This window comes from Columba livia, chromosome 1, assembly GCF_036013475.1.
Source record: "Columba livia isolate bColLiv1 breed racing homer chromosome 1, bColLiv1.pat.W.v2, whole genome shotgun sequence".
NCBI classification, from domain to species: domain Eukaryota; kingdom Metazoa; phylum Chordata; class Aves; order Columbiformes; family Columbidae; genus Columba; species Columba livia.
In genome coordinates, this window is record NC_088602.1 from 145983327 (window position 1) to 146011158 (window position 27832).

The following is a 27832-nucleotide window of genomic DNA, read 5'->3' on the forward strand; positions in this document are numbered from 1 at the left end:
GCAAGACACTGCCCAGACCCTGAGTCTGGCAACCTGGAGTTGTGCACATAGTGCACCTGAGAAAGGTGGCTGGAAATAAGCAGGTGTCACAAGGATGAGGATGATGGGTGAGCAGGACTGTGGGATTTAACCAGTTTAGGAGCTCTGTTACACCTGGCCGGTCTTGGAGCATCTTTCCTGCAGCTAATAAGTGCAACTGAGGTTAAAAGCTGTCTGAGGAGCTGTGTTTTCTGCTTTGACCCATACAATCCATGAACTGGGATTGTTCTCAAGCATGTAGGGTAGGATCTTCTTTTATTTAACACCCATGCTCCAGCCTTGTGGTCTGATAGTGCGGCACAGTCATCAGTGACTTATTGAAAACAAGAGTCCTGTCTTCTAAGCCTTCCTCCTCATGAAGAGTAGGGTCTCCCAAACAGCATCAAGTTCATTTTAAAAAAAAGCAGGCAGTGAAGGGTAGAAGGAATGATCTTCCTTGATAGGGCTGTAGGGTCCATGCTGTAGCACCAAAAGACACTGTAAGTGAAATGTGCCCATCATTATATTCCATGTATACCTTCCTATTGCCTCCCGTTAGGGAAGGCAAAAACATTTCAGTTCTTTATCTCAAATGTGCAGAAGCCTCATGCTGACTACTCATAGAACCATAGAATAATTTGGGTTGGAAGGGATCTTCAAAACTCATCCAGTCCAACCCCCTGCCATGAGCAGGGACATCTTCAACTAGATCAGGTTGCTGAGAGCCCCATCCAGCCCGGCCTTGAATGTCTCCAGGGATGGGGCATCTACCACCTCTCTGGGCAACCTGGGCCAGTGTTTCACCACCCTCATTGTAAAAAATCTCTTCCTCATGTCTATCCTGAATCTCCCCTCCTTTAGTTTATAACCATTACTCGTTGTCCTATTGCAACAGGCCCTGCTGAAAAATCTGTCCCCATCAAGACCTCATAGACTTGTTGATCAAACAGAACTCAAAAAGTGCCAGCAACAGGAGCAACTGCCCTCCTCCCCTCACCCAGCTGCATGCTCAGGACTTCCCTGCGCTGGCAGCCCCTCTTTGCTACTCTCATTAATTTCCCATTGCTAAATGAGAAATAACAGTGCAGCCTGTTCCCACACACGGCTGCAAACTGGTGTTTACCCACAGGGCACTAAAGCCGTCCATGTCCTTCCATTGCCACCCCGTGCCATTTCCACAGCTGGCTGGGAAAGAGCTGGGTTACTCCAGGGTGGTGTGCACTGAAAGGCAGTGGTTTTGCAGGGCTCTGCACCAGCAGCAGCCTGAGGTACCCTGATGCTCCTGTGCATGATGTGCAGCCCCACAGTGCGAGGGTGCTTGCTCCTAGAGGGATGCTCACCCCTACAGGGATGCTCATCCCTGTCATGGCCATCTCTCGCTGCCACAGCTGCCTCTGCACGCTCCTGCATCCCACCACTGCCTGTGACACTTCCCCCATCCTCCCTTTTTGAAAAGAGCTGTTCATTGTATTTCCTAAAAAAAACTTGGAGCAAAGTATTTGGGCAGCACAGGAGAAGGAGGACAAAATGTTCCCTGTAGGAAAACACAAATCCATATATTCTCAGTAGATATCTCTGTGCTGGCTCTGGATCAGCCTGAAACAGCTGAGCCCCATGCAGGCAGACCATGCCAACAAGAGAGTGTAGTGCAGGGGGCTGCCAGCCGGGCTCTGACAGCAGCTAGTTGGACGCCAGCCCTCCTGTGATGCTTCGAGCGGGGCTTTTTCACTGCCAGGACAAGCAACCTTGGCAGAAACAGGAGTGACCTGGGATAGCTGATGTTACAACTGCTGTAACTATCCAAGCAAAAGGCAAGAAAAGCCGCCAAAACCCTCTTCGGCTTCCTAGGCAGGGTGAAATAAAGGTGTGGGAAAACAAAACAGTGAGTGATGCTGCAGCCCTGCCGTGCAGGGAGCCCAGACACATGCGAACCCTCTTGCTGGAGCAGGCATTGCCAAACAGGTCAGCACTAATGGTACCGAGTCCCCAGGACACTTGGCTTTGAAAACTCTTTAGGAATACCAAGTACAGAGAAAGCCTGCTAAAAACAGAGAAAATAGTCACTGAAGTGAGCCTGGCCATACCAGCTGCCTGGTGCTCGTGTCTCCACTGATGCATTGCCGTAAAGCTACTGGTGCCCAAAGCCTCCTTTCATTTCCCTGGTCTTTGCTTTCATGCAAACGGAAGCTTTCTCCTTGCTCCTGGAGCATGGTCCAGGAGGGTTTAGATCATTGTACATCCCCATCAGGGCCCAGGAGTCAGCAACAGTGAGGGGGAAATCCCAGACTGAGCTTTCTGAATCTGAGCTTTCAGCCGCACTTACTGGCTGGTCGATCCCTGCCACCTTAGTTCTCCCTCATCTTCCCAGCCACAGCCTGTGACGCTCCACCTGCAGAAGGAATTACCTGCTTTGCACCCAGTGGACCACAGCAAAGCCATGCAGCCGATGGCAGCGTGAGCCGGAGAGCAGGCAGCATGCTGGTTTCAGCACTTAAATCGGCTTTCTGTGCACTTAGGATCCGCCTCATAGGAGCCAGCATTGGACTCAGCCCTTCTCACCTCCCCGTGGGGACCAGTTCCCCATCATGTCTTTTTGAAGGGAGGGAGAGCATTGCTCAGTTAGGGACATATGAACCTGAGCAGAATAATTTTCCATTTCTACAGTGAAAGAAAAATACCCATCCCCTGGGATGTGACCTCAGCCTTCAGCCTCGGCTCACATCTTCTGGCATCTCCCATGAAAAGGACAACCCATCCAGCAGCTCAGAACAAGCAGCCAGGAAAAAAAAGTGCAAGGGAAAAACAGGGGCCTTTATTAAATAGCTTGTTCAAAGATGAAACCCTGGCCATCTGTCTACTTGCCCTAGAAGAGGCACTGCTATAATAATTAACAGAGGGAAAGGTGCCAGAGATGGCAGGGAGAAAAAAAAACAAACAGTAGTTTGCTAACATTTCACACAGGTCTGCCATGAATGCAGTGGGAAGAAGGAGCAGGGGGAAAGGGTTCAAAGTAAGAAACATTACGTTGCCTCACCAGAGCAAATGCTGCTGGCAGTGAGGGGCCACAGGACACATTGAGCTGGTGCAATTTGGCACATGGCATCCCAGGAGCAGATGCTGCCATGGGGGACTGGCAGCAGATGTCTCTCAGATGCCAGGGCTCTGCAGAGGAGTTCCCAGAGCTAGGGGACTGTCCTGGGGGTTGTGGTGCTGCCAGGGATGGCGGCAGCCCCTGTGGGGCTGGATGCATGTGATACCCCTCCAGGCAGTGACTGGGACACTGCCAAGGAACTGTGCTGCTGCACACTTCTCACTGTGGCTGTGACACTCACCCAGCTCACTCCCATTTAAATGGTGATGGCTAATACAGACTCACCCTCCACCCCCAAAGGAAGAGACCCCTCTTCCTTCTCAAAGCATCCAGAAACCCCAAAAAATCCATTGGCTCAGCCCAACAGCAGCACCTACCCAGCGCTCAGACACACGCTGCGGTGCCAAGGCAGGTGTCCAGCCATGGGACAAGACCCTGGGCTGCAGAGCCCCCCGCCACTTCCCACCCTCCTCCCTGCCAAAGTGTTACCTCATGCAACCACTGCTGGAGTCCAGAGGGCATTGCTGAGCCTTGGCTGCTGCTGCCCAAGTGCCTACTGTGGCTGGGGCTGTGACTCTGTCACCCAGCTCCCCTTGGAGCATCATGCTGAGGTTCCCCTCGCAGAGCTGAAAAGCTGCTTTAAAATAAGAATCTTAGATTATAATTCCTAATCCCTTCTCCTGCAGTAAGTGCAGAGAGGGGACAGATATACCAGTGCTCTTAGTCTCCTTCTTGCAGGACATTTGGTGCTTCAGAAACAGATTAAAGCGCTCATGCCATAGGCCGGGCAGGTGGCAACCTAGAGCTTCTGCTGGCCGGGACATCAGAGCACCATCAGGAGGGCAGGGAGAGGCAGAGCGGGATGTTGTCACCCTCCCACCAAGAGCGCTGGTCCCTCTCTGTGTCTTCTCTCCGTTCCCACCAAGGAGTTATTTTTACAGACATGTCAGTCAGTTCTGGTGTGAGAGGGATAGGCAGACAAGGGGGTGGCAGGCAGCTGGGTTCAGCCCACAGACAAGGGTGAGCTATGGCCAAAAGGCACACGGGCTGTTTGGGGATGGGCAGGGAGCATGGCAGGGTCCAGCATTGCCTGAGTGCCGAGGCACAAGGCACGGGTGCTCTTGCATCCTGCTCCTTGTCCCCCAGGGCCAGCCCAGGGGCTGATGTGCCTCCAAGACAGCACACACAGCCTTGGAGCTATTGAGCAGACGGGAGGCAGCATGCTCCAGGCTGACAGCAAGGGCTGAGTTTGCACTGAAGAACCTCATATCTGGACTTTGGAGGTTTTGTCTGAAGCCAGGTCAGCAGTGTCAGCCCAAAACTCATGGGTGCTTTTCTTTATGGGGTCATTGAGGGGTTATTTGTATTTTCCTGAATAGCACGATCCAACACAAACCAGCCAAGAACCTTCTCTGAGCCACGCAGCCTTCAAAGGGAGAAAAACATCCAGCAGGGTAGACATGCCCTCTCTGCTGGCATTCCCTGGGCTCACAAGAGATGTACCATCTGGGCAGGAGTGCCCCCAGGCAGATTGCCTGCCCTGCACTGTGGCCATGGGGCCCTCTGAGGCTGCAGTGAGCTGAGGGGCCGCGGCTGGTCCCTGGGGCACCGATGAAGTTTGGCGCCGCTTTCTTGGCAGCGCAGCGGCATCATGCCAGGCTGTCAGGAGGCATCTCCATCAGCGTCACGGCCATCAGGTATCAGCACTAACCTCTCTTGAGCGTCTCCAGACATGGACACTTCCTGGCTGACAGCACCCTGGGGATGATGGACACATACTTGGCAGGAGCCCCACACTGCCCTTGGCAGTGCTACCTCAACCAGCGCTGCTGTGGTGACACTGGGTGCCATCCCTGTCCCCTGCCACTCCTTGGGCCTCTGTCCCAGTGGCCATCATCTGGGCTCCCCAATGGGCACAGCCCTGGGACTCAAAAACTTTTATCCAGTGGTTAACAGCTGCACATGGGTCCCAGCCCCCTCGGGATGTGCCAGGGCAAGTACTAAAGCTGGGGGAAAGTCTGAAATGGTCCCCCAGGCATCCCTCCAAATACTTGCCACTGGGGCACAGGAGGGGACACATGAAGACCTACACTGGAAAGGGCACCTGACTTGCTGCGGAGGGGGACACCAGACCCAGGGAGTCCTCCTGATGGGGTGAACAAACCCTGATGGCCAGGGTGGTAACGTCCCTGCCACCACGCAGCTCTGAGCAGGTCCAACACCTGTCTGGACCTCTGACCACAAGCACCGCTTTAACATACTATTAAAGATGCAGAAAGTGGCGGAAAGCTATTAAAATGCATGAGGTGTATAGTGCTGTGGCTTTTGCTTTCACAGTGCCCTTGTTTCCCTCCATCGAGGCAGTGGAGGACTGTCAGCGGGGGAGAGGAAAACATCTGACACCTCCCTTAGATGTCAGTGATCAGAATGGTCTTTGCACCTATTTTTAAGAGCTAGCTCCCAGGTGTCATCGGTAGGTTTCAGAGTTTCCAGGCTTTTTCTTCCTGCCCCTGTGTTGCTCAGGTGGACTCTGACCAGTAGCAGGAGTTGTACAGAGACAGGATCAGACATCAGGAGAGGAAAACCATGCTGTATGGGCACACTGTGTGGCCTCCAGTGCCACTATTGGCACCCAAAGCTGAGCACCACGTTCGGTGTGCTTGGCTCCTGAGGAAAGCTGGCAGTGTGCTTGGTGCCAGCCCCATCACCATGCGTGGGCTGGTAGCCCTCAACACAAGCCAAACCACTGTGGACATGCCCCTTAGTGGCACAGGCCCCCTCCCCGTTTGGCCATCACTACCATGTGCAACTAGGGCCCCTCAATCCAGAGAGAATCTGCCTGGGATAGGAGAGGAATAAGGACAAGCTGCTCACCCAGGATCATGCTGACTTTAAGTACATCCCCCAAGACACAGCACAAATGCACCCAACACATCATTTAATAGAGTTTTGGAGAGACTACAAGCAGTGATGGGCTAGCTGAAGCCTTACGGTGCTGCACAGCATCGGAATCGTGTTGTGGATGTTGCACACGTGTTTGTATGACCAGCTGCCAGCTGTTGGAGCACATCTGGGAGAACAGCAGCAGAAAGAGCTCCCCTCTCCCACAGGAGAGGATTGCATCTGCATCTCCAGGGGAAGCAGCACTTGAGCAGCAGTGGCAATTCTGCCTTTCCCATTGCATCCCTGCTGCTGCAGAGGGTGGGGGCAGTGGCATTTATTTTATTTTTCGCAGCCCTCAGGAAAAAGAGGATTTCAGAGGGATTTGAGCACAGCTCCCTAAATAGCTCCTTAGAATTAAGAGGTTTCACAGAGGATTATTTCAAGCAGCTGCCTGTGGTGGGAGGGAGATGCTGGGAGGTACTGGGGGAGCAAGGGGGCAGGAAAAAAGTCAGAAGCCCTGTAGGTGAACACAGGGGAATGTGATCTCCTTCTGAACCACAGCACGGGGGAGAGGGGCCATGACAATCCCTGGCCATGCACATATCCTCTCTGCTGGGGGAGCCAAAAGGAGTGGGAGCGGAGGGGTGGTCACCAGAAGCGACACACCACAGCAGCAGAACAAAAGCAGCTCTTATACAGGAGTCACGGGTACTGAGCACAGCACATGCCTTTCAGCTGGTGGCCAAGGCCCCAAGTCGCAAAGTCAACACACGGATATGGCTGCATCACTGGGCCTGCCCATGGTGGCATTGCTGAGGTGTGGGATGAGCTCAAGGGGCCATCCCCATCCTTCCCTTCTCGCTAGATGAGAATCCAGCATGCGATGGAGGTGGGAAGGGTTTTCTAGCACGAGGGATAGAATAAGTTTTAAATGCTGGAGAAGGGGATCAGTCAAACAGAGAGAGCTTGACTAAGGGCAAATTCTCCCCTGCAAGGTGATGAATGCCAGACTTTGCAGAACCAAACATTCACGGCAGAAATAAAACAATGCAAAACTAGGAAAGGCCATAAAATCTTTCAGAACAGGCACAGCTCTGCAGAGACTGGTGGAATATGGCTTGAAATGTCTCTTCTAGTAATACTAAGAGACAGCATTGCTTGGCACAGTGCTTTCTGGTGCAAAGAAGAGAAGATAACTGGAACATCATTATAATTTTGATATTGTGACAGAAGTTAGTTTTTAGGGACCAGATCCTGCAAAAACCTGAGCTCCTCCATGGGGTCCTGAGCTTCAGCTTTCAGCAGGCAGAGGGTTGAGAGTGCACCCAGCAAGCATCTGAGCCATGGGCACGCAGGAGTAAATAATAAGGCTGGAAGTAGAATGCATGAGAGAAGCAGGGAAGTGAGGCTGGTAATAATACAGAGGGGGAGAAACGAGGAAAGAATAAAAAGGAGAAGAGAAGGTGGGGAGAGAGCTGTAATTTGACATTAGTGAAAGCAAAAAAAGCAGGAAGAAGCAAGCTGAGGTAGATAATTTCCTCTGGACAGATGATAGTGGGGAAGCAGTGAGGTAAGAGAACAGAAAGAAGCAGGGCAGGAAGGAAAGCTAAGGAGGTCATCACTGGCAGAAAACTGAGCAAATGGTTAAATCTCATCAAATATTATTATGAGCAGCCCATGTGTGGGTAGCCCCTGCTGCAACACCTGGAGTGATGTTCTGCACCTGCCACAGACAAGGCCAAAAGTCGGAGATATGCTGGGACTAAAAACCCAGAAAAAAAGAATTGGAGATGAAGGGATTTCCTCAGCCACCAGGGAAGGGACTTTGTTTTCTGGACCCTTCCTTTTCCACTCCTCTGGAGGAATGACCTGGACGGTACAACCCTTTGAACAGCATTCCCAGCAACTGAGCTCTTTGGCCAAGAGTTTAAAAAAAATGACTTCTGACACTGATTTCATAGAATCACAGAATGTTAGGGATTGGAAGGGACCTCAAAAGATCATCTAGTCCAATCCCCCTGTTGGAGCAGGAACACCTAGATGAGGTTACACAGGAATGTGTCCAGGCAGGTCTTGAATGTCTCCAGAGAAGGAGACTCCACAACCTCCCTGGGCAGCCTGTTCCAGTGCTCTGTCACCCTCACTGAGAAGAAGTTTCTTCTCAAATTTAAGTGAAACCTTTTGTGTTCCAGTTTGTACCCATTACCCCTTGTCCTATCATTGGTTGTCACCGAGAAGAGCCTGGCTCCATCCTCATGACACTCATCCTTGATATATTTATAAACATTAATGAGATCACTCCTCAGTCTCCTCTTCTCCAAGCTAAGGAGCCCCAGCTCCCTCAGCCTTTCCTCATAAGGGAGATGCTCCACTCCCTTAATTGTCTTTGTTGCCCTACGCTGATTTGCTCTACCTCAGACCTGAGCTGCCCCAATAAATCTGAAAAGATTGGCATCTCCCATGGTTTTAAGGCCTCGCTCAAGAATCGATTCCTTTGCACATCACCCACCTGCACAACTCTGAGTTTGCTTTTAAAGGGAGAGAGGTTACGTGACCTGGGTGCACAGGCAAAAGCAGGTTTTCAGTAAAGTCATTGCCACAAAGATCAGAAGTTAACATCTGCTTTCAACACAGATGTCGCTCTCAAAGGACATATATGTATATAAGGAGTGGTTTCCTTTATCTCCTGGTTTATAAATATAGGTGAAAGTGGAATAGAAAATTTCAGCCTTACTAGTGCTTGCAGTTACAGGACAAGGAAAGATGACACGTCTGTGACTGGCTGAGATTAATTGTGATGAACTATGATTGCAACTTTCAGTGTTTGGCTTTCGGCTTTACAAGATCAAGCCTGTAAATTCAGCGTTTCCTCATGTTGATTTAACAGCTGCGATTTTTTTGATGTAAACACCCTAACAAGTAGTAGCGGGACAGGGCATGATCTCAGCTGGTGGTGTTGGAGACTGCAAAACATGCACTCGAGTCCTGGCAGGCAGAACTGCTAAAATCCAGGACACAGCACATGCCATGTGTACAAGCACACATTGGTTACACATCTAAAGCAACGTTAACCAAGGTGCATTGGTGAGCTGGTAGGAGACCCAACCCTCAAGGTGGACAACTTGAGATTTAATCACTATAGAATCATAGAATCAGAGAACAGTTTGGGTTGAAAGGGACCTTCAAAGGTCATCTAGTCCAACCCCATGCCATGAGCAGGGACATCTTCAACTAGATCAGGTTGCTCAAAGCCCCATCCAGACGGACCTTGAATGTCTCCAGCGATGGGGCATCTACCACCTCTCTGGGAAACCTGGGCCAGGGTTTCACCAACTTCTTTGTAAAAAATTTCTTCCTCATGTCTAGCCTGAATCTCCCCTCCTTTAATTTAAAACCATCACCCCTTGTCCTATCGCAACAGGCCCTGCTGAAAAGTCTGTCCCCATCTTTCTTATGGGCCCTTTTTAAGTACTGAGAGGTCACAATAAGGTCTCCCTGGAGCCTTCTCTTCTCCAGGCTGAACAACTCCAACTCTCTCAGCCTGTCCTTACAATACAGGTGTTCCAGGTGAACAGTTTTGTGGCCCTAAGACTTCTTTCCTCCTTATACTACTGATCCTCAGGCTGGAAGACAAGCAGAAGAGCACATTGGCTCTGTGCACCAGCTGGTCCCGGGCATGGACAGCACAGTGCTGACCTGCATCATGTCACAGCTTCACAGCGTGAGTGGGATAGGTACATCCCACTCAGACATTCATTTATGAATTCATGGACTCAGACATTCATGTATGAATTCATGGACTCTGAGCTGAGCTAAGGAGTGCAAGCCTGTGGGAAGGCAGGCCAGCAGACCTGGCAACACTGTTGGGTGCCAAGAGAGGGGAGAGACTAATTTGCACTGAGCCATACTGTGTGCGCACACGTACAATGGGTGCTCATCAAATGCTCCGAGTACATGGGTATCTCTGCGTGGGGTCATTGGGAGGCTGTCACAAATGGGAGCATCACTGTCACACCTACATGTGGTGCTATGATGAGCTACCTCCTTTCTCAAGGCTTTACAAACCAGAAATACGCTGTTGTTTTAGGACAGCTCTGAAATATTTCCCAGCTTTCTCCAAGGTGTTATACACTCCTCCAGCATCATCTAAAACAGCTCATGGCCTCTATGCTGTGTGTGCTTTGAGTTGGGATGTGCCAGTCCCAGTGGCTAGTGATACAGACAACTCCCAAGGGAAGTCAGCACCGGTTCATGGAGGTGGGTTTAAGCATGGTGGCTATGTCCTACCAGCTGCCCCAGGAGCTTCTGCCTCCCACTGGCTGGGATTTAGGTGTTGCCACTTCCCAAAAAAGGTAAAGCTAAACCACCCATGGGCACACATACTGCCTCTCACCCAGGGATGCAGCCAGGGAGGGTATTTGGCAGGAACTGCCCTGTTCCAGCTGGGGGGAAGATTTCTACTGTGCTGGAAAGTCTCCCCATCACTTAGCACACCTCTGCACAAAGCTGATTGCAGCAGAGCACGGTCAGTGCAGGATACTGGGACAGCCCCTAGCAAAGAGCCTTCCACTTACTCTCTCAATTGCATTTTAGGGTCACGGGGAGGTTACTGCACACAGCTGCAGAGGGTGGGACGCTCCAGAAGAAAAAGGCTGCCTGGTCTGCCAAGCTCTGGCTCACAGTACCAGCCCCGATGGACACGGTGGAATTGGCCAGAGACTGCAGAGGCCTGAAACGTGGCACCTGTGAGCAGCCCACACTATCCTCATGCACTTCTCCAGTTTCAGGGTCATGTCCTACAGCTACCAGCACGCTGGACTCCTCACTGGATGCCCTCTTTCTGCCACATGCCCTTCAGTTATGCGTTTGCTGGTTCTGGTTTATGGTAGATCCATCCACAACCATCTGGGATTCAAACCTGGTGGCATCCGGATCTCTGGGGTGACAGCACAGCTGTGTGCATCTCTGTGGAGGTGCATGTGAAAAGGCAAGAAGAGCGAAGTGGTCAGCAGTCAAGCTCTCTAGAAACACCGTCTCTTGTCAGGAGGAGGAAGACCTGGGCACTGTCCACTCATCTCTGAGAGCCTGAACCAAGATGTTGCGTGATGAAGATGGTCAGCACACAATGTCGTGGTGGCAGCTCAGGCAGAGCTTTGGGAAGCTGTGCTGGGAGGAAGAGACATGAGAGGGTTCCTCCATCAGGTCTTCTCTTCAACAAGCAAAAGCCACCGCAGAGCTGGGGACAGTGAGCCGTGCTGGAGGAGCACAAGGGACAACGCGGCACGAGCAGCTACAGGGCAGGATGAGGAGGTCCAGGCTGTCCTCCTACACAGCAGCATCTGAAACCCTCCCGTTCAAGGATGTCTTCGGCTGGAGGCCATTGTTCTGAGTGTGCACCTCTGGCTTGGGCTGTGTCATCTGCTGCAAACGCTGCCCAGGAAAGAAGGGAAAGAGGGAGTCAGCTGGAGGACGAGGGGCAACAGCAGTGGTGCAGCTGGTGCATGGCAGTGGCTGAAGGTTGGGACCCCTTGTCTCAAGCCTCAGAGGTGGCCCTAGTTATTGGGCAAGGGGATGGTGCATGCAGCAGGAGTTACTTCTCTGGCACCATTCAGCAACCTACTGGAAGCCCCTCTGAGTCACTTTTGCTTTGGTGCTGCACACAGCACAGCAGCTCCTCCGTTTATCTGAAATACAGGGATCACCCTTGAAACACAGGCAAACTGTTACCAGGCAATACCAGCTGCAAGTAGGAATGAGGGCTGCAATGTCACAGGCTTCAGAGCAGACCCATTTTTCCTGTTTCTGAAATTTTTCAACTAGGATTTATTACAAAGCATTACTAACTAGCCACAGCATGCTGGCAAGGTTACGGTCTGTGCTGCTGATGCAGATCAGACCAGTTCACCTGCATAAACTTTTGCACTGGCAGTGATTCTTGTCACCCTGAGCAGATCAAATGAAAACTGCAGAGCCCAGTAAAGTGAAGCAAGAACTTGGGAAAATATGGAGGGGCAACTCATTACTGGAGGCGTGTGTACTGAGCATCAGGAGTGATAAAGAAGAATGAATCACTTTTGCCTGTCAGGGAGGGACTGAGGCTTCAACTTGCAGATGAGAAGGCAGAGGAGGATTGAGCCTGACCTGAATAGACATGGCTAAGTCAGGAAAAAGCTCTTTCCAACAAAGGGAAACCAGCTCCTACTCTCCTATACCACTGAAGTGGGCTGTTGCTAGGTGAAGTCCCTGAAATGTTCTCTGAGCTGCTTCTGCCATTCATGGTCTTTTTCTTTTCCCCCTCACATTCATGCTCAGTAGGATCAAAATGTAATCTTTCCTGTCTGTCAAAACCATTTTATTCAGCATTGACATCTAATTTCCCTCCAGCTTCAGCTCTATTACAAACTAATCCAGGATCTGTGCACATAAGAGGCCAAAAATTCTCACTGTCCATCTGATACCAATGCGCACACGCACACAGAAGCCAGCTTTCTCCTGCTGCCATCTCCTGCTCACTCCTGGGTCTACGAACCGTGGGGAGGATGTCTGGGTCTCCTGATGTACGTGGGTGCTGCCAGAGGGACAGTGGGACAAGTAGGGTGCACACCAGCCACTCACACTACTGACTGGCACAGTGGTTGGCACGAGATGCTGAGGGGATGGGTGGTAACATGCTCATGAGCTGCCCTCAGATGCCAAGACGTGCTTTCACCATTCCTAGTGGGATCAGGATTAAGACTAAGCAAGGGGTTGAATCATCGTCTGTATTTGCAGTTTTCCCTTTTCCAGCTCTTACTATGAGAGAATAAGGAGCCCTTGAAACATCTGAGGAAGGACATACTATTGGAATTGCCACTGGCTTTCAAACCAAAATCACCAAAGTGGCTTGCCGTAAGACCCTGGCTTGAGTCCTGCAGGAACCTCTATGTGAACCTGCACAGCAATGGCAAGAAGCAAAACTCAGACTCAGATGAGAAACCGAAAGCATATCTGACACACCAAACCAGCCTGGTTCCCACATCAGAGCCCATCCAAATAGAGAGTCTGATGAAAGGCAAGTCAAATTCAACTGCAGCTTGACCTCAGAGTTAGAGAGCATGAAGCTGACCTCACCCCAGCAATTCCAGCCAAAATATTTCTGAATTAAACATTATTCAAAATACAGCATCCCTGAAGTAAACTCATAGGATGTAGATGGTTTGTGGTGGCTGTTGCAGCTGGGCTGGGAGAGCCATCAGTCAGCACTCCTGTGGTGATTTACACCTGTAGCTTGCAGCAGACAGCACTGGGCCAGGGACTTTGTGCACAGTGCTCTCAAGACTGAATATCAACACTGTAAATAAAATCTTTACAGGTCTTTTTAGTTATGACATACAGAGGCTCATGATTCACTGCTACATGAAACCCTACTCAAACTAAAAAAAAGAAGTTTTAAACAAGATAATAGTTGTGGGTCCTACATAAAAGTCTTCCTTGCTTCTTAACCCCACATTCACTGAGTGCCCTTTGCAAAGTACATGACAAACTGCCACTGTGCATGTCTCTGTCACTAGCAGGTCTTAGCCCTCGGATATGTCAATCTTCATGCTCAGAGGAAGCTGATCTCTCTGCTGAGAAGTGCAAGATAATCATGCTCATAGCCAAGAACTGCCAGGAACTGGGATTTCTCTGGGTTAAGAAACCTCAAGGGTTTCTTCCCAATCTCTTTCAGGGCTCCAGTCTCCCGTACCAAAGAGATATCCAGTGGAAGAGGTCTCCTTTTTTGCGATGGTGACAACACACAGTTCAATGAGGGACAGCAGACTGACCTAAGGAGACACTACTTGAAGGTCTCTCATGTGCTGCCTGACAGCACTCCCAGACATCTAGACATGTTGGTGGTCAGTTTTGCTGGTAAGTCCTCTCCAGTGAGCCCTCCTGGAGGAGAAGGTGGGCAGAGCTCCTGCAGCACCAACCTGAAGCACTCTGATAGCTGTGTCAGAGCAGAGTGTGCTTGGTTCTCCTTAGACTTAGATCAAGGGGAGCTCAGTCTAAACAGGGAGCAGAAGCATGGTGAAGCTGTTCATACCTGCCGGAGGGTCCCCGTTGAGGTGAAGAAACAGTATAGCATGTATCCCGGAATCAGAACCATGGAGGACAGAGCCATAAGCCAACCAATGCCTTGTCCCCACGCAGGATAGACGTATTTTCCCAGTGTCAGAGGCGTCATTTCCACCACGCTGAAAAAGAACACGCCCTGGGAAAAGAGGACCAGCCGTTGCAGGTGAAGCTGTGCAAAAATCAGGGTTCATCAATTCTTTCCTTCACTATCTTCTTAGCTCCCAACACTCTTACAGCAAATCAACAGCCTTGCAGAAAACCAATAGCTCCTTAAAACTAGTTAAATGCTCTCAGCCCACCAACTGGTAATTTCATATAATTTCTTATTATCCTGTGTAAAAAGCTGGAACTGGCATGTCACTGATTGCCTTCTTCACTAAACTACTCAGACAAGCCGTGCCCCCACACCAGTCTCTAAGCAAGCTGGCAGCAACCTCACAGCTGGCCTCAGGAGCCTTCATCATCCTACCACTGGCCTCCTCACACCATTCCCTGTACTACTCCTTCTGGAAGCACAAGAAGCAGCAAAGTCAAAATCGCTCTGCAGTCAGTAATATTGCATTTGCTGATAGCTATTGCTCTGACAAGCCTATCAGGGGCTGAGGCTGGAGATGGAGCAGCCGAGAGCCTTCATCAGAATCAATAACAGCTTTTTAAAAGAGTAAATTATTTGCTTGTCTTCTGGCATCTCAGAAACAAGAATGAAGAACAGATGGCCTCATTTAGATTGAAAACAGGCTAGAGCTTTTCTTACAGGTGATTTGCAGTAGGCAGAGTGACAGAAGATCCTGTATTGCTTTACCCATCTCAAGTCCACCTAGGATCACCTTGCACCACACCTATACTGGATCAAGAACATAATGTTTCCCCTGCAGCTCATCCAAACTAAGAGGCCCTTCTGTATCCACTCCTGCAGATAGGATGTCCCAGGTCTTACCAGGCAGACAAGAGGAGTGAAGAAAGCCCAGCAGATCTTCCACCAGATGCAAGGTTTGTAGCCAATCATTTCTTCAATGTTCCTGTAAAACCTGTTCACACCTACAAGAGGAAAGGAGCGTTGAAAAAAAAATCCCACCTTGGCACCATGGTCATCACCTCTTCTCATGACGCAGCACACAGTGAGGGGGTGACAATGCCGTGACATGTGAAGCACTATCTGGAGGGAATGGGCTATGGGGACACAAAAGCAAATTTGTGCTAGCAGCATCCATCTTCCTGGTGTCCTCTTGAAGGACCAGAGGGCAGGACCCTAGGCATATGCCAGTTTCTGCAGACATCTTTGTGGTGGCCTGAAGAAGTGAGATGACAACCTTTCACTCCTGATTTTCTGGAGTTACAAGCCCAAGCTATTTTCAGTTGCGAAGTTCTCATTCGCTTTACTGTGGGAGGCTTCTGAAATAACTCTCTGTGCCCATGGAGAAAACAAAGGAACAAGGTATTTTGTGCTTACCATAACACCAAGAAATGGAGATGGTCTCAAAGAAGACGAGAAAGAGAAGGCACATGCCACTGGCTGAGTAGTAATCAAACAGCTTGAAGACATAAATGCCACCCTGAGGAGACAAAACCAGGGTAAAAGAATTTAGTTATAGATTATGGTCAACAATATCAGTTAGCTGCTTGGATTGTTACTATCTGTATCTGCTGGGTTTAATGCTTATTTTCTTGGGTACTGGAGCTGGTGATGCAACTTTTCCACTGGAATCTGCTTCCCAGCAGCAAAACTGGTGTGCTCTTGCAGACAATTAGCCAGCCTGTTCAGGTATGGCCAAGAGTGAGGAGAAAAGCAGAGATCCACTAGGATTTCTTACTCTGTTTTAGATAGAGTCACTTAATTTAGTCTGCTGTGCCCCTGCCAGTTTTGCTGCTTTGCCTCCTCATCAGTCTACACTGCTCCCCAAAAGTCTCCAGACCACTCAGACCTAACCTCCATACATGCACCTTAGCTTCAGCCCCGGAGATTCAGGTCCCCAACAGATTGGTCTTTATATTATCTCAACCCTTGCACCAAGTGTTTCTTCAGCCTGGGCTCTGTTAGCTTGAGCCCTTATTGCAAATATAAAAAAAATCCCAAGCCAGACTGACAACAGGGTCATGTTAAAAATATGGAGGCACCCTAAGTCACTTGAGACATAGCAGTGGTGAGCAAGACCATTTATCTAGCATTAGGATGGCTCCTAGGGATGCTGTCACTTCTCCAAAGCTTTCAGTGCTGGTGTTCTCTGCCAAAGTGACTAGAAAGGTACTATGAACGGAGGTACAAGCATGGCTATCTGTACCTGGGTGATGTTGGAGAATCCAATGAGATAAGAGATGAAGCAGACTACCGCGATGAAGACCTTCTTCCTGGCTCTCAGGAGATGAGGATACTCATCCATCAGGGCTGTAATAAACCCTTCCACGGTGCAGAACTATGGAAAAAGTTATACACCAAGGACATATATATAAGTATCTTAGCCTGATATCACCCTCACCTACATTTAACTCCAATGTTGACAACCTTATTGCTTTAAGTGCTCTCTGCAGACACTACAAAAGAAGGAGGCACCTCTGCACAAAGCTGGCCTGAACTATCTTCTTGAAATGCCTCTCTCCCTCCACTGAATACAGAGGGAGCTAAAAGCACCGGGGTTAAATACCTAAGATTAGCCAAGATAAAGCTCTGCCTTTTGTGTCCCATGGAAAACCTCCTCTTTCTTCCCCAGAACTCTCTAGGGCCTCCCCACCACTGCCCCGCTCTGCCATGCTGCCAGGTGCTCTGTCACAGCCGTGTGTCTGTCTGCTGTGGGGACACGCGCAGGACCTCACTTACTCTCCCTTTCCCATGTGTGGTCCTCTCAGCCTATTGCAACAGCGCTTTGCTGTTCAGTGATCTAAAACACTCATTAAGGAGCTGCCTCACCCACCGCCCCCTCTCACATGCATATGTGTAACAACAGCATCTCTGACTCTGCAGCCTTCAACTTTATTTCAGTTTTTCAAGCACGGTACATTAAGTACATGTAGCACATTAGAAGCCCATCCTCACAGCACATGGTCTTTCTAGAGCTGAAAACACCCGCTGGCTTGTGCAGTGCTATGCCAGGCACAGTGTATTAGCGCCGTCTGCACCATAGAACATTAAGAAGTCCCCATGGGTGTTACTTTCAAATCAGTTTCCCTACCAGTTCTGCCCTATGGCATGAAGACAGTTTGACTGTATATATGTGAAGTGCATCCCTCCCTCCTATTTCTTGTTAAATTGTGAGATTCGCTTTTATGTCTCACTCCCAGAAACCAGTGGTAACATACAGCTCTCAGAGAGCACATCATGCCTCTAGCAAAAATACTAGGAAGTTTATGAGGGCAGCAAGCTCCTAGTTTCCCTGGTCACCCTCAGTAAATGTAAAAGCCAGTACAATGAAAAAGAAAGAGGTTTCATTGCTCGTGGTTGTCAGGGATCTTCCTGTCTTTGGGGAGTGCTGTACAAAGTGCTAGTGGTTTTAGATTCAGCATTGAATATGGAAACAGAACAAGAAAATATCATCAGTGGAGGTACAGAGATTAAAATGAGCTATACAGCACTGGAAAGATGTATGGAAGAAAAGTGGGGAGTCTGGACCATGCCTATAGCTGAGCAGGGACAGCAGAAGAGCTGGCACACTGCAGGCTGCTGGGGCTGGCTTCCACTGGGGCACAGAGCAAGTCAACAGGATATGCTACAGGATAGAACAAGGGGTGATGGTTTTAAACTAAAGAGGGGGATATTCAGGCTAGAGATAAATAAATTCTTTACAGTCAGGGTGGTGAAACCCTGGCCCAGGTTGCCCGGAGAGGTGGTAGATGCCCCATCCCCGGAGACATTCAATGCCGGGCTGGACGGGGCTCTGAGCAACCCGATCTAATTGAAGATGTCCTTGCTCATGGCAGGGGCTTGGACTAGATGACCTTTGAAGGTCCCTTCCAACCCAAACTATTCTATGAATCTGTTTCTGCCCAGGGTTTCATATCTGCATGGTGCAGTGCGGAAAGCCAGTATTCCCAGAGTGCCAAAGCTCAATGGCTTCAACTCTGATTTTTAATGAGCTAAGCCTTTTATGTTTGGCACAAGAGCTATTAAAGCATCTTTTGCCATTCAGGCATGGGTTAAGCTGCCTTTATACTCATTGACAAAGAGCTCTTCACCCCATCCCACCCAGCTCATTGTTAAAAAACAACAACAAAAACAACAACAACGCACACACACACAAAAAAACAAACAAGCAACAAAACCCCAAACCAACACTGTTTAAAGTTATTCCTTTCATGTGGATGCATGGCCAGGCACTGCCAGAGCCATGGGCAGGGTTGAGCAATATGACACAGGGCAAGACAAAGAGGGAGAAGGGTTTGGAGGGGTCCAGGGGCTACTGGGGGCAGAGGGTAGATGTGAGGGGTGTCCAGCAGAGAAGAAGTGAAGAAAAAGACACCTCAGATAATGACAGGGAGTAAAACCAACAACCCTTTGGTGCAGGAAGAGGGATTGAAGTCAGGGAAAGCACAGAAGTAGAGACAGCGAGATGGGTGATGGGGAACAGGGCTACAAAGTAAGTTGAAATCTCTTTGCCTCCTATCATAATTAAGCTGGTGCATAATGGATAAAGTGGAGAATCAGACGGTGGAGCTCTGCATTTTCTAGCCATAAAACAGGTAATGGCTTTCACATAATTTACTGAAAATTGCCTTATGTCAGCCTCAGGCTTAGGAGGTGATGCAGCCTGCAGGACGGTCACCTTTCCCACCCTGGGGACTGTGGCTCCCTGGCTGGCCTGGGATCTGAATTTCCCAGCCCCATACCCAACCTCAGACACTCACAAAGGATGAGTAGGCAGCTGAGTGAAAGCATGCTGCTTGCAGGGGTGATGAGAATCCAGTCATTGTCATATCTCCTTGTCTCGCCCTTGCCCGGTGTGAGCACTCGTGCATGAGGGTAGATACACACACAGTCATACACATTCCACAACACACCCCAATGCCATTGCCCCCCTCTCCAATGCACTCACACCTCAGTCTGCTCTCCGAAAAGTTCCAATTTTCTCACCAGCCATCTCCAGCCACAACTTTTAGCACATATTCTGTTCTTCCTCATGCCTCACCCCGTGATATTGTTTCTCTCCTAAAGATTTTATTTCCATTCGCATTTTCTCTTTTGCTCTTTTTCCCCTTCAGGGGCTTAATCATTACACAAGCTGCTGGGTCTGATAATCTGGGCTTGGTAGTCAACCTCAGTCTGAATGAAAGCCTGTCTGCCACCCACTCCCAGTGTCAGGGGCTTGCTGTCCTCGGCCATGCAGAGCACCCTGACTGGGGCTCATGGAGGGGGTTCAACCACAGCTGCCAGATGTGCAGCAGAGAGCCACAAGAGTGGGTCTCACTACTTGCAGCTGGAATTCCTCATGAATAACCTGTGAGAGGCAGCCTCACATGGGACAGACACAGGCTTGCAGTCACAAGGCTTGCTAACTTCCCTGGGGAGAAAATGCCTGACCTGGAAACGGGTAGGTTAAAAGAAAGCATTAGCATATTACGCAAGAGGGTCTAGACGCAAGAGAGCTAAAGCCCGGGTGGATCAGAAGCAGAGTGAGCATTCAGGCACACGAGCAGCAAGTGGGGGCACAGGAGGGAGGCGCGTGTCTATCAATATAGGTCACTCATCCAGTTGAAGTAACTGCAGACAAGACGAGCACCCTGGCAGAAAGAGGCAGATGGAGCTGTGCTGCATCCACGCGAGGCTTGCTGCCAAAGCTGATGGACACGGGTGGACCCACTCCCACCATCCTGAAGGGACTGGGGCTTGTTCGCTGCATTGCAGAGGCAGATCTCAGCCCTACCTTCCTTTGCCAGATGAGCTTCCAAGCTTATCAGCTGTGCCTACAACCCCGTACCTGGCTGGTGACAAGTGGCAGCCCCAGCCCAACAGCCCTGAGGCTGCGGGGTGCAAGAAATGCCCCTATGGCACTGCCGTGGCTCATGGACTGGGCTGCTGACCCAAAGGGAAAATGGCTGCTCCCTGTCTGCAAATACCACAAATTATATTTATCAGCACACAGCAGAACCACCTGTTTAAAAAATTTTACCTGGACACTTCAAAATGTATGTGCAAGTGCAGCCATTATTGCAGCCTGTGCCATTTGTTTTATACACATAACCTACCATGCTGTTAATGATGTGTCTGAATCAGAGCTCCAGCATGCAGACAGAAAGCTTCTTCACATGTGTTTATCTGTGATTTTTAAAAGCTTGTTTTCCTTCTGATGCTTCATTCCCTCTCCCTTCCTCCTCCTCCTCCTCCAGGCAATGATAGCCCCCCACGGACTGCCCACCCTCTGAGACTAGATGTCAGAAGGGACTTGGAGAATTTCAAGAAGTGTTTTAGTAGCAAATGCAGGAAATAAATTCTACGCAGTGCTTAAAGGGCTTATTGTCATGTCTTGAACTATTTACCAGTGCTGAGTGAACAATCCATGGAGGGTAATTTTCTTTTCTGTAAATGTGGCCTCTTTTGGAACATTTAGTCAATATTTGAAATTATTTGCCAAACAATGTCTGTGGTAATGCAGACATGAGATCTACGATGTGTTTATAGGAGTGTGTCATAATTGAAAACCAGATTTGGTTGATTAGATTTTCCTGGAAACCATGTGTGACATTTCAAGAACAGGTCTGATTTTGATTATGAAGTAGACCTGGGTTTATGAATGCTGCTTGTAATCCAAGAGAGCATCCATTTTGTACCGGTGGTTTGCACTGCAAGTAAAGAGCACACAGGCAGAGGGGAGGATGTGACAGGCCAAGCACAGGCTTTTGAAGGAACCTTTGATTTTTATACACTCAAAAGGGAGGCACACTGCAATTAACTGCTTCAGCTGGTAGCAACTTTTATGCTGAATTATCAGAAAAAAAAAGTAGCATAATTTTTAAAATTACAGAGCACACGATTTTTTTTTGTGAGGGCTCTGAGGGGGCAGGGTAGAGAATTTTTGCTACATACAGCTGCTTCCCCCTCAAATATCTTATATGATTTATCTGATGGTAAAGCAGTCAGGGTACTCGGGCACCATCCTGTCACAAGGCATGGGTCCTTCCTTCTGCCAGGAGCTACCCCTGCCCACCTATGAACCAGGCCAGGGTGCTTCAGCTCTGCTCAGGGCCAATTCTGTTGTCAACAACAGTGCTGAAACACTGCATCAAACCACCATCCCCACAACATGGCAGAGCCCAAATTCAAACATAGCATCACTGCTTCCCCCACTGCAACCTGTTGATACCACGTCACAGCGCTGTGGCTCGGCTGGAGACTGGTACCTGGTGCAGAGATGCTCCCCCCAGCTCCTGGGAGTAGAGAAGATGGAGACTTTCTACCCTAGCCTACAAAAGTAAACCAAAGTAATGACACTTTCTTGATAGTGCCTCACAGTAAGGTTGGTTAAGGTGCTCTGTAACACAGTAAAGAAATCCAAAACATCCAAACTGAACTTCTTACAAAAAAAAACAAGAGAGCTGTGATGACCACACCTAGTATCATGCAGACACAAAATGAAACAGTTAATACTGATTTCCCGTATTTCACATTTTACAAGAACGAAGCAGTTATTACTTGAAATAAGTATTTTTTCTTTCTCCCTTGTCCCAAAGTATTTTGGCAGAGATAACTTCCCACTAGGTCTACTTAGAACCTGTGAGCTCAGCTGCCAGGGTCATCTGGCAAAATGGGGACATGCTGTGCCCATGCAGCAGCACCAGCACTGCACTGGGGCCAGAAATTGATCTGGACAGAGAAAAGCCTTCCCAGAGACCCTCTTACAGGGAAGTGGTAATCATCTTGTAAGGCTGACTGGTTCTGAAGGGCTGCCGGAAGTGGGTCATTACTCTCATTTTAATCAGCAGCAGAACAAAGATTGGTGTGCTGGGTAGTGGTTAGATACCATCACACTTGCGATATATGACAAGGGAAAGGGTGGTCAGGCATTGGAACAGGCTGCCCAGGGAAGCGGTGGAGTCACCGTCTCTAGAAGTGTTTAAAAGCTGTGTAGATGGGGTTCTTAGGGACATGGTTTAGTGCCAGTGTTAGGTTATGGTTGGACTCAATAATCTTGAGGGTCTCTTCCAACCAAAATGATTCTATGATTCTATATGCCCACCTTAGGGAATGCCACCACAGAGGCAATGGCCGCACAAGGGACTTCGTTTCATGCAGCTGCATCTCACCGTTAAGAGTAAGACAAGACCCTGTTTAGCACTGGCCCAAGGTGCAGAAGGGGACACCACCATCGTATCTGAAGATAACTTCATGTTTTACCCCATTTTGTTCCTGGCTCATCTCACCTGACTATCCAGACCCAACATCATCAGCATGGAGAAGAAGAGGATTGACCAGAGTGGGGACAAGGGCAGCTGGGTGACAACCTGTGGGTAGGCGAGGAAAGCCAGTCCAGGGCCTGTGGTAATGAAAAGAGGGATGCACACATGTTTATAAAGCATTTGATGAGAAGTCTGAGCTAAGGTCAACGGTTGAACAGAGACCATGATCACAGTCAAGAATTGCAGGTATTTAATATAGGAGCTAGAAAAACGTGACCCTTCACCCATGATGCACCAACCCAGTGGAGCGCATAGGGGTAGGATGAGGACGCAGGAATGACTGGAGAAACTCTTTGCCTTTTCTCTTCCTGCAAGCAAAGAAGTCATCAAATTACTGCTACCAAACGGAGCTGGGGCACTTTGCTAGAAAAATAAACTGATATTCAGAGCTGGTTATAACTTTCCTGATATCTTTTTTTCCATCACAAAAGTCTGTTTCTTGAGATAAAAGCTTTCTCTGGGAAAACAGCAATTTCAAAATGTGTCTTTGTACAGAAAGACATGGTTCCATCTTAGTTAAAAAATTATTCTGAGATTACAATTTCAAAATTTTGCCTTGAAAAGGGACTCCAAATTTTGATGACATCTACTGAAAATATAGGCAGTATCTGTTCTCAATATGAAGGTTTCAGAAAGCAAATGGCTGGAATATTTCACTGCAGCAAAAGCTGCACATAAAACTTCAGCACTGAAAGAAGGTGAACATTAAAAGCAGGTGGAGATGCCACTTGCAGCCAAAGTGTGATGAACATCAGCCACAGGTGCCTGAGTCCCATCTTGGTGGGAGAGTGTGCAAAAAGGGTTGCATACTTGGGTCGTGGGTCAGGAAAGGCCTGGGAGCAGCCCATCCCTGCTGACAAATTGCCCTCAAGGGTTGCTGTTTCATTTGAACCTGGGTTTCTGCTTACCTGAGGAGGCCAGCTCCGAGATAGACTTCTTCGTGATGTGCGACATGAAGCCAACAATAGAGAAAATGACAAATCCGGCAAATATGCTTGTGGTGGAGTTTATACAGCAGACAATAATGGAGTCTCTGGAAGGGAGAAAGAAAGCAAGAAAAGAAACCACCTGCAGGTCCCTACCAAGAGGCTGGGAGTGAAGAGTGGGGTAAACAAAAGACCAGTCCCTGCTGAGCGCAACTCCTGTGCCTTGAAGAGGTAGCACAGGTGATGAGTTAAGTGTCCTGCAGGCGAGGGAGCCCTGCTAAAATGATTGCAGTGTGCCCCTGGGCTGCATGTTGCCAGTGAGGGTAAACTGGAGACCAGACACCCCAGACTCCCTGTGAGCCCCTCCCTCGCCCATGAGCACTCCCCACCATGCAGAAGACTGGAAAAAGAACGAACAGACCTGTAGACATTGTTGTGGAAAGTGTTGTAGCTCCCCAGAGCAATCAAGGACCCCAGCCCCAGGCCGTAAGAGAAGAAGATCTGTGTGGCTGCGTCCATCCAGACCTGCGGAGAAGGAGCCAGGAGAGCAGTGCAGTGGGAGGGACTCTGGGCTGCAGTCACACAAGCAGCATCTCAGTGCAGGGCTGGTGATGGGTCTGGATGGGGCTGTGGGCTTGGCCATACAGCCCATTGGGGTGGTCAGGACCCAAGGGCATCCTATCACTAGAGCCACAGGCACCTACCATACTGGCTGCTGGCCCAAGATACAAGGAAATGTTTGGGCCAACATCTGGAAATGCCACAGGAGCCACCTTGAAACCTGTAGCTGTGTCATTGCCAACTGGGCTGAATACATCTGAAGAACAGACTTCTTCCCGTGCCTTTCTGAACACCTATCTCCAGGGTGAGGTAGGGCTCAGAGATGTGGGGCAAGTGCAGAGGAGAAGCTCCATGTCGCACGCTCACCCGCTCCATTTCTCTTCCACTAGCATGCCTTGGTTATCCAGCATAAAATTTCTTATGCAAACAACTGCAGAGGAGAGCTTGCAAAGCTGGTCCTAGTGCCTTAAGGGCTTAAAGCCTATGAGGCATATTAAAAGGGGGCAGACTATTTATTTCTTAATTATACAGTATTTAAACAACTCTTCTGGTCTTGAGAGACCTGTTTGCAGCCTCAGAGCCTCTGCAGCTGGCAGTACAGTACTAGTTGCAGTGAGTGTCCTGCAAGAGGGATCATTGGGACCCGTTAGGAAATGGGGGGTGTCCAGTTGTCCCCACCTACATATGACTGGTAACTGGAGACACAGAATCATCTCTGCTGCAAAAGTCAGAGCGTGTAATGCCTGAAAAATTTTGTAAGACTCTGCCCGCACTGGGTCTCCTCTGTTTCCACAGAACAAAACAACATTGCTTGCCACTCCTCATCATTTAAGCACTTCCAAAAATTGCTGCCATATGTACTGTTGTGCTTGTGCTGATTCAGAGCTCTCCATGCTGGTGCTATCACATCCTTCTTTCTTCAGGACCACCAAATAAAGGCCAAATCACCAGCCCTGGGATAGTAAGTGAAATGAGGTATTCCCAACCTGGAGAGAAGGTTCCTTCATTGGGGTGATTTCTGATTCCCTCCTGCCTTATGGATAACACTGCTTGAGTACAACAGAGCTGCTGCTTGGATTTCCACCCAAGAAGAACCTGCCCTTCAGCTTTGTCTCAACTTGTGAGGGTCATGACTGCTTGGACGGGGAACTATTCCAGTTTATTTTTGACACTTAAAATACTCAAGGGAAGTGCTCAAGGAAGAGTAATGTGGAAACAACTGGGACGTAAGAGCTTTCTTCACTAGTCTACGAACCTCGGAGTCAGAGAGCCTTCTGAAGTCAGGCGTGAGGTAGAAGAGGATCCCCTCCTTGGCTCCCGGCAGCGTGACTCCCCGGAAGAAGAGGATGAACAGCATGAAGTAGGGGTAAGTGGCCGAGAAATACACCACCTGAGAAAGACACCATGGGAGAGAAGCCATCAGCCCACCAGCACCCAGGAGCTTTCCTGCTCCCAGTGCTGTAAGGTCTGGTGTGTGTCCCTGTAGGGGGGGATGGGCTTCTCACACACTGTCACTTTTGCTAGCACTTCCATTTTCTCTTTCCCATTCCCATGCTAGTAATGATTCTGGCTGTTTGAGGTTTCCTACTGGCAATGACATGCAAGGACGCATTAATCGCAAAAGTAGCAGGCTAAAGTCTGGATGAATTGCCCAAAGACAAGGGAATTGCACAGGGATAAATTTAGTCCACAGACATAATCCCTTCAAGTCATCACTTCCTTATTTTGCAAAGCTAAAGCTGGTGTTTCTCTAGCCCAATGCCTCAAGTAACATGAGTTGCCTTGACTTCACCACTTTCTTTTCAGCATCCTTTCAGGGACTCACAGGTACCTGCCATCCCTCATCATGGGGCCCGTACCAGCAATCACTGGAGCTTTGCTGCGGCTGCATAGCTAAAACCTGTTTGAGAACACCCAGGGAAGTTAACAGCTTAGGTGACCTACACCTGAAGTGCTTCTTTTTGATCTCTCCTCTAGATTATTCCTTTCATAATATTGTCCCACTACACCATGCTGTGCTCTAAATAACACATCTCAGTATCTCAGCATCGCTGTTTCACTAAACTAAGCAATTACCTTTCCGCTGTGCTAGCCTGAAATGCTACACAGTGAATAACAACGTGTTTCTGATCTGAAGGTCTCCCACCAATACCTAAAGGGCAGCAAGAAAATTTTCAAAGGAGGTGGTGAGGTTTTTTTTCAACCAGCAGCATTTTAAGAGACCGTGATTCTCAAAAGGGGAAGCCCAGAAGAGGCCTTTCTTCCCAGGTCCTTCAGAGAGACTGAGGGCTCAGATCCATGACTTTACAGGCAAGAGTTATCCTCTATGCTTAGAATGAAAATTACCATAAACACAGTAGAAATTTTTACAACCATGAAAGGTGAATGTCAGAAATTTAATAGCATCCACTGCAATTCTGCCTTGAAACATCATAACCTTAGTTATAGGCACTCCAATAAAATTGAGCCTGGAGGACATTTCAACAGCCAAGACCTGAGCACAGCAATGAGAGGCAGCACTCAAACACCCAGTCCTCACGCCATACCTTGCCTGTCCACTCCACACCCTTCCAGATGGAGAAGTAGACCAGTAACCAGGCCAGGGCCAGCGTGCCAGCCAGGGGCCAGCGGACGGTGCCAGGCTCTCCCAGGCCCCCGGACATCTGGTGCATGTTCCTCCTAGGAGTGGGAGAGGTTGTGTTAAGGGGAAATCTAAGTCTTAGGGACAGAGGAACTGGAGATCCTGGAGGTGGTTGCAGGGTGAAGGACCAGGTGCCAACAAGCACAAGAGCCTGCAAAACCCTGAAGGGACCTGAGGCTCATCATGATATGATAAAGGAAGAAGAAGAGAGGTGGAGAGGCTGTTATCCCCTCCATCCATCTGACCTGCAGCTGCACAGCTCACCCCATGCCCCTGCCCACCCCAGCTCAGATCCTTCTTGCCAAGGCTGTCCAAGGAAAGGTGCCGGTGGGCATGGCCGCAGCCCCAGCAAGCAGCCATGGTGAGGGGGAGAAACCTGGTGTAGGCAGGCTGCGGACATACTCCCAGAACTCGGTGACGGCACTGGTGAGGTTGGTGGTGTCATCCAGGGAGTAGTTGGAGAAGCAGCGGTCGGTGTTCCAGGCGTTCCCACAGCTCTGCCATGGCAAGTCCTGTGCCGGTACAAGGACAGCAGGGTTATCATTAATGTGCCATCTCTGATGGGCAGTGGTGAGCAAAATTTGTCTTCTTTTAAACTGAACCCCCCCAAACTTTTTTTTTTTTTTTTTTCCAAAGAGGATGGGTGGCTCCTCTGGATGGGCAGGAACCTTGCAGCCAAAAGCATGAAACAATTTTCCAACATAATGATAAACTGGGACATGGATTTTCCAGGAAACAATATCACTATGTGATTAGGGCAATACCGTAGCTGTAATAAAATGTTAGCAATTCCCCAGATAGAAAGCCATTTCCAATTAGCTGTTGGTAATTAATAGCTACTAATTAAAATAGCTACCGGGGGATATTGTGTTTATAATTGTCACAGCTTTTGGCTAGCTTCACTCAACAAGTGTTTGGAATTTACTCCATGAAGAATAAACTCTCATTTGTTTCTTATCTCTCATTTATACCAGGCTTCAATGCTTGAAAAGCAATGTGGCATTGAGAATGGGGGTTAGCAGTTTGTTGTTATGAATAAACTCTTGTAACATAATCTCAGGAGTAAATTTAAAGCATAGTAGTTATTTCGTACAGTCCTATGCCCTTCAACAAGCAGGACGAAGGGATTCCTGAGATATGTTTACACCATGGGCAGTGCAATGCGGCAGGGGCACACCACTACAGTTTTAATGCAATCAGCTCTGTCTCTGCAAGTGATCAAACCACAGCATCAGG

At 49.1% G+C, this 27832-nt stretch overlaps 1 protein-coding gene across 1 annotated transcript in view; it reads right to left on the reverse strand.

The window, feature by feature from the left end:
• Positions 1-6030: 6030 nt before the first annotated feature.
• LOC102097632 (sodium- and chloride-dependent GABA transporter 1) overlaps positions 6031-27832 on the reverse strand; it is a 30367-nt gene continuing 8565 nt past the window's right edge. Inside the window, exons 4-14 of the mRNA XM_065035517.1 lie at positions 26999-27108; positions 26502-26634; positions 25211-25345; positions 23816-23919; positions 23377-23501; positions 22433-22545; positions 16369-16500; positions 15540-15642; positions 15027-15127; positions 14058-14225; positions 6031-11422 (exon numbers count right to left, since the gene is read on the reverse strand). Of these exons, the coding sequence (XP_064891589.1) occupies positions 11318-11422; positions 14058-14225; positions 15027-15127; positions 15540-15642; positions 16369-16500; positions 22433-22545; positions 23377-23501; positions 23816-23919; positions 25211-25345; positions 26502-26634; positions 26999-27108 (1329 nt within the window). The 3' untranslated portion in view covers positions 6031-11317. The remainder of the gene's footprint in view (positions 11423-14057; positions 14226-15026; positions 15128-15539; positions 15643-16368; positions 16501-22432; positions 22546-23376; positions 23502-23815; positions 23920-25210; positions 25346-26501; positions 26635-26998; positions 27109-27832) is intronic.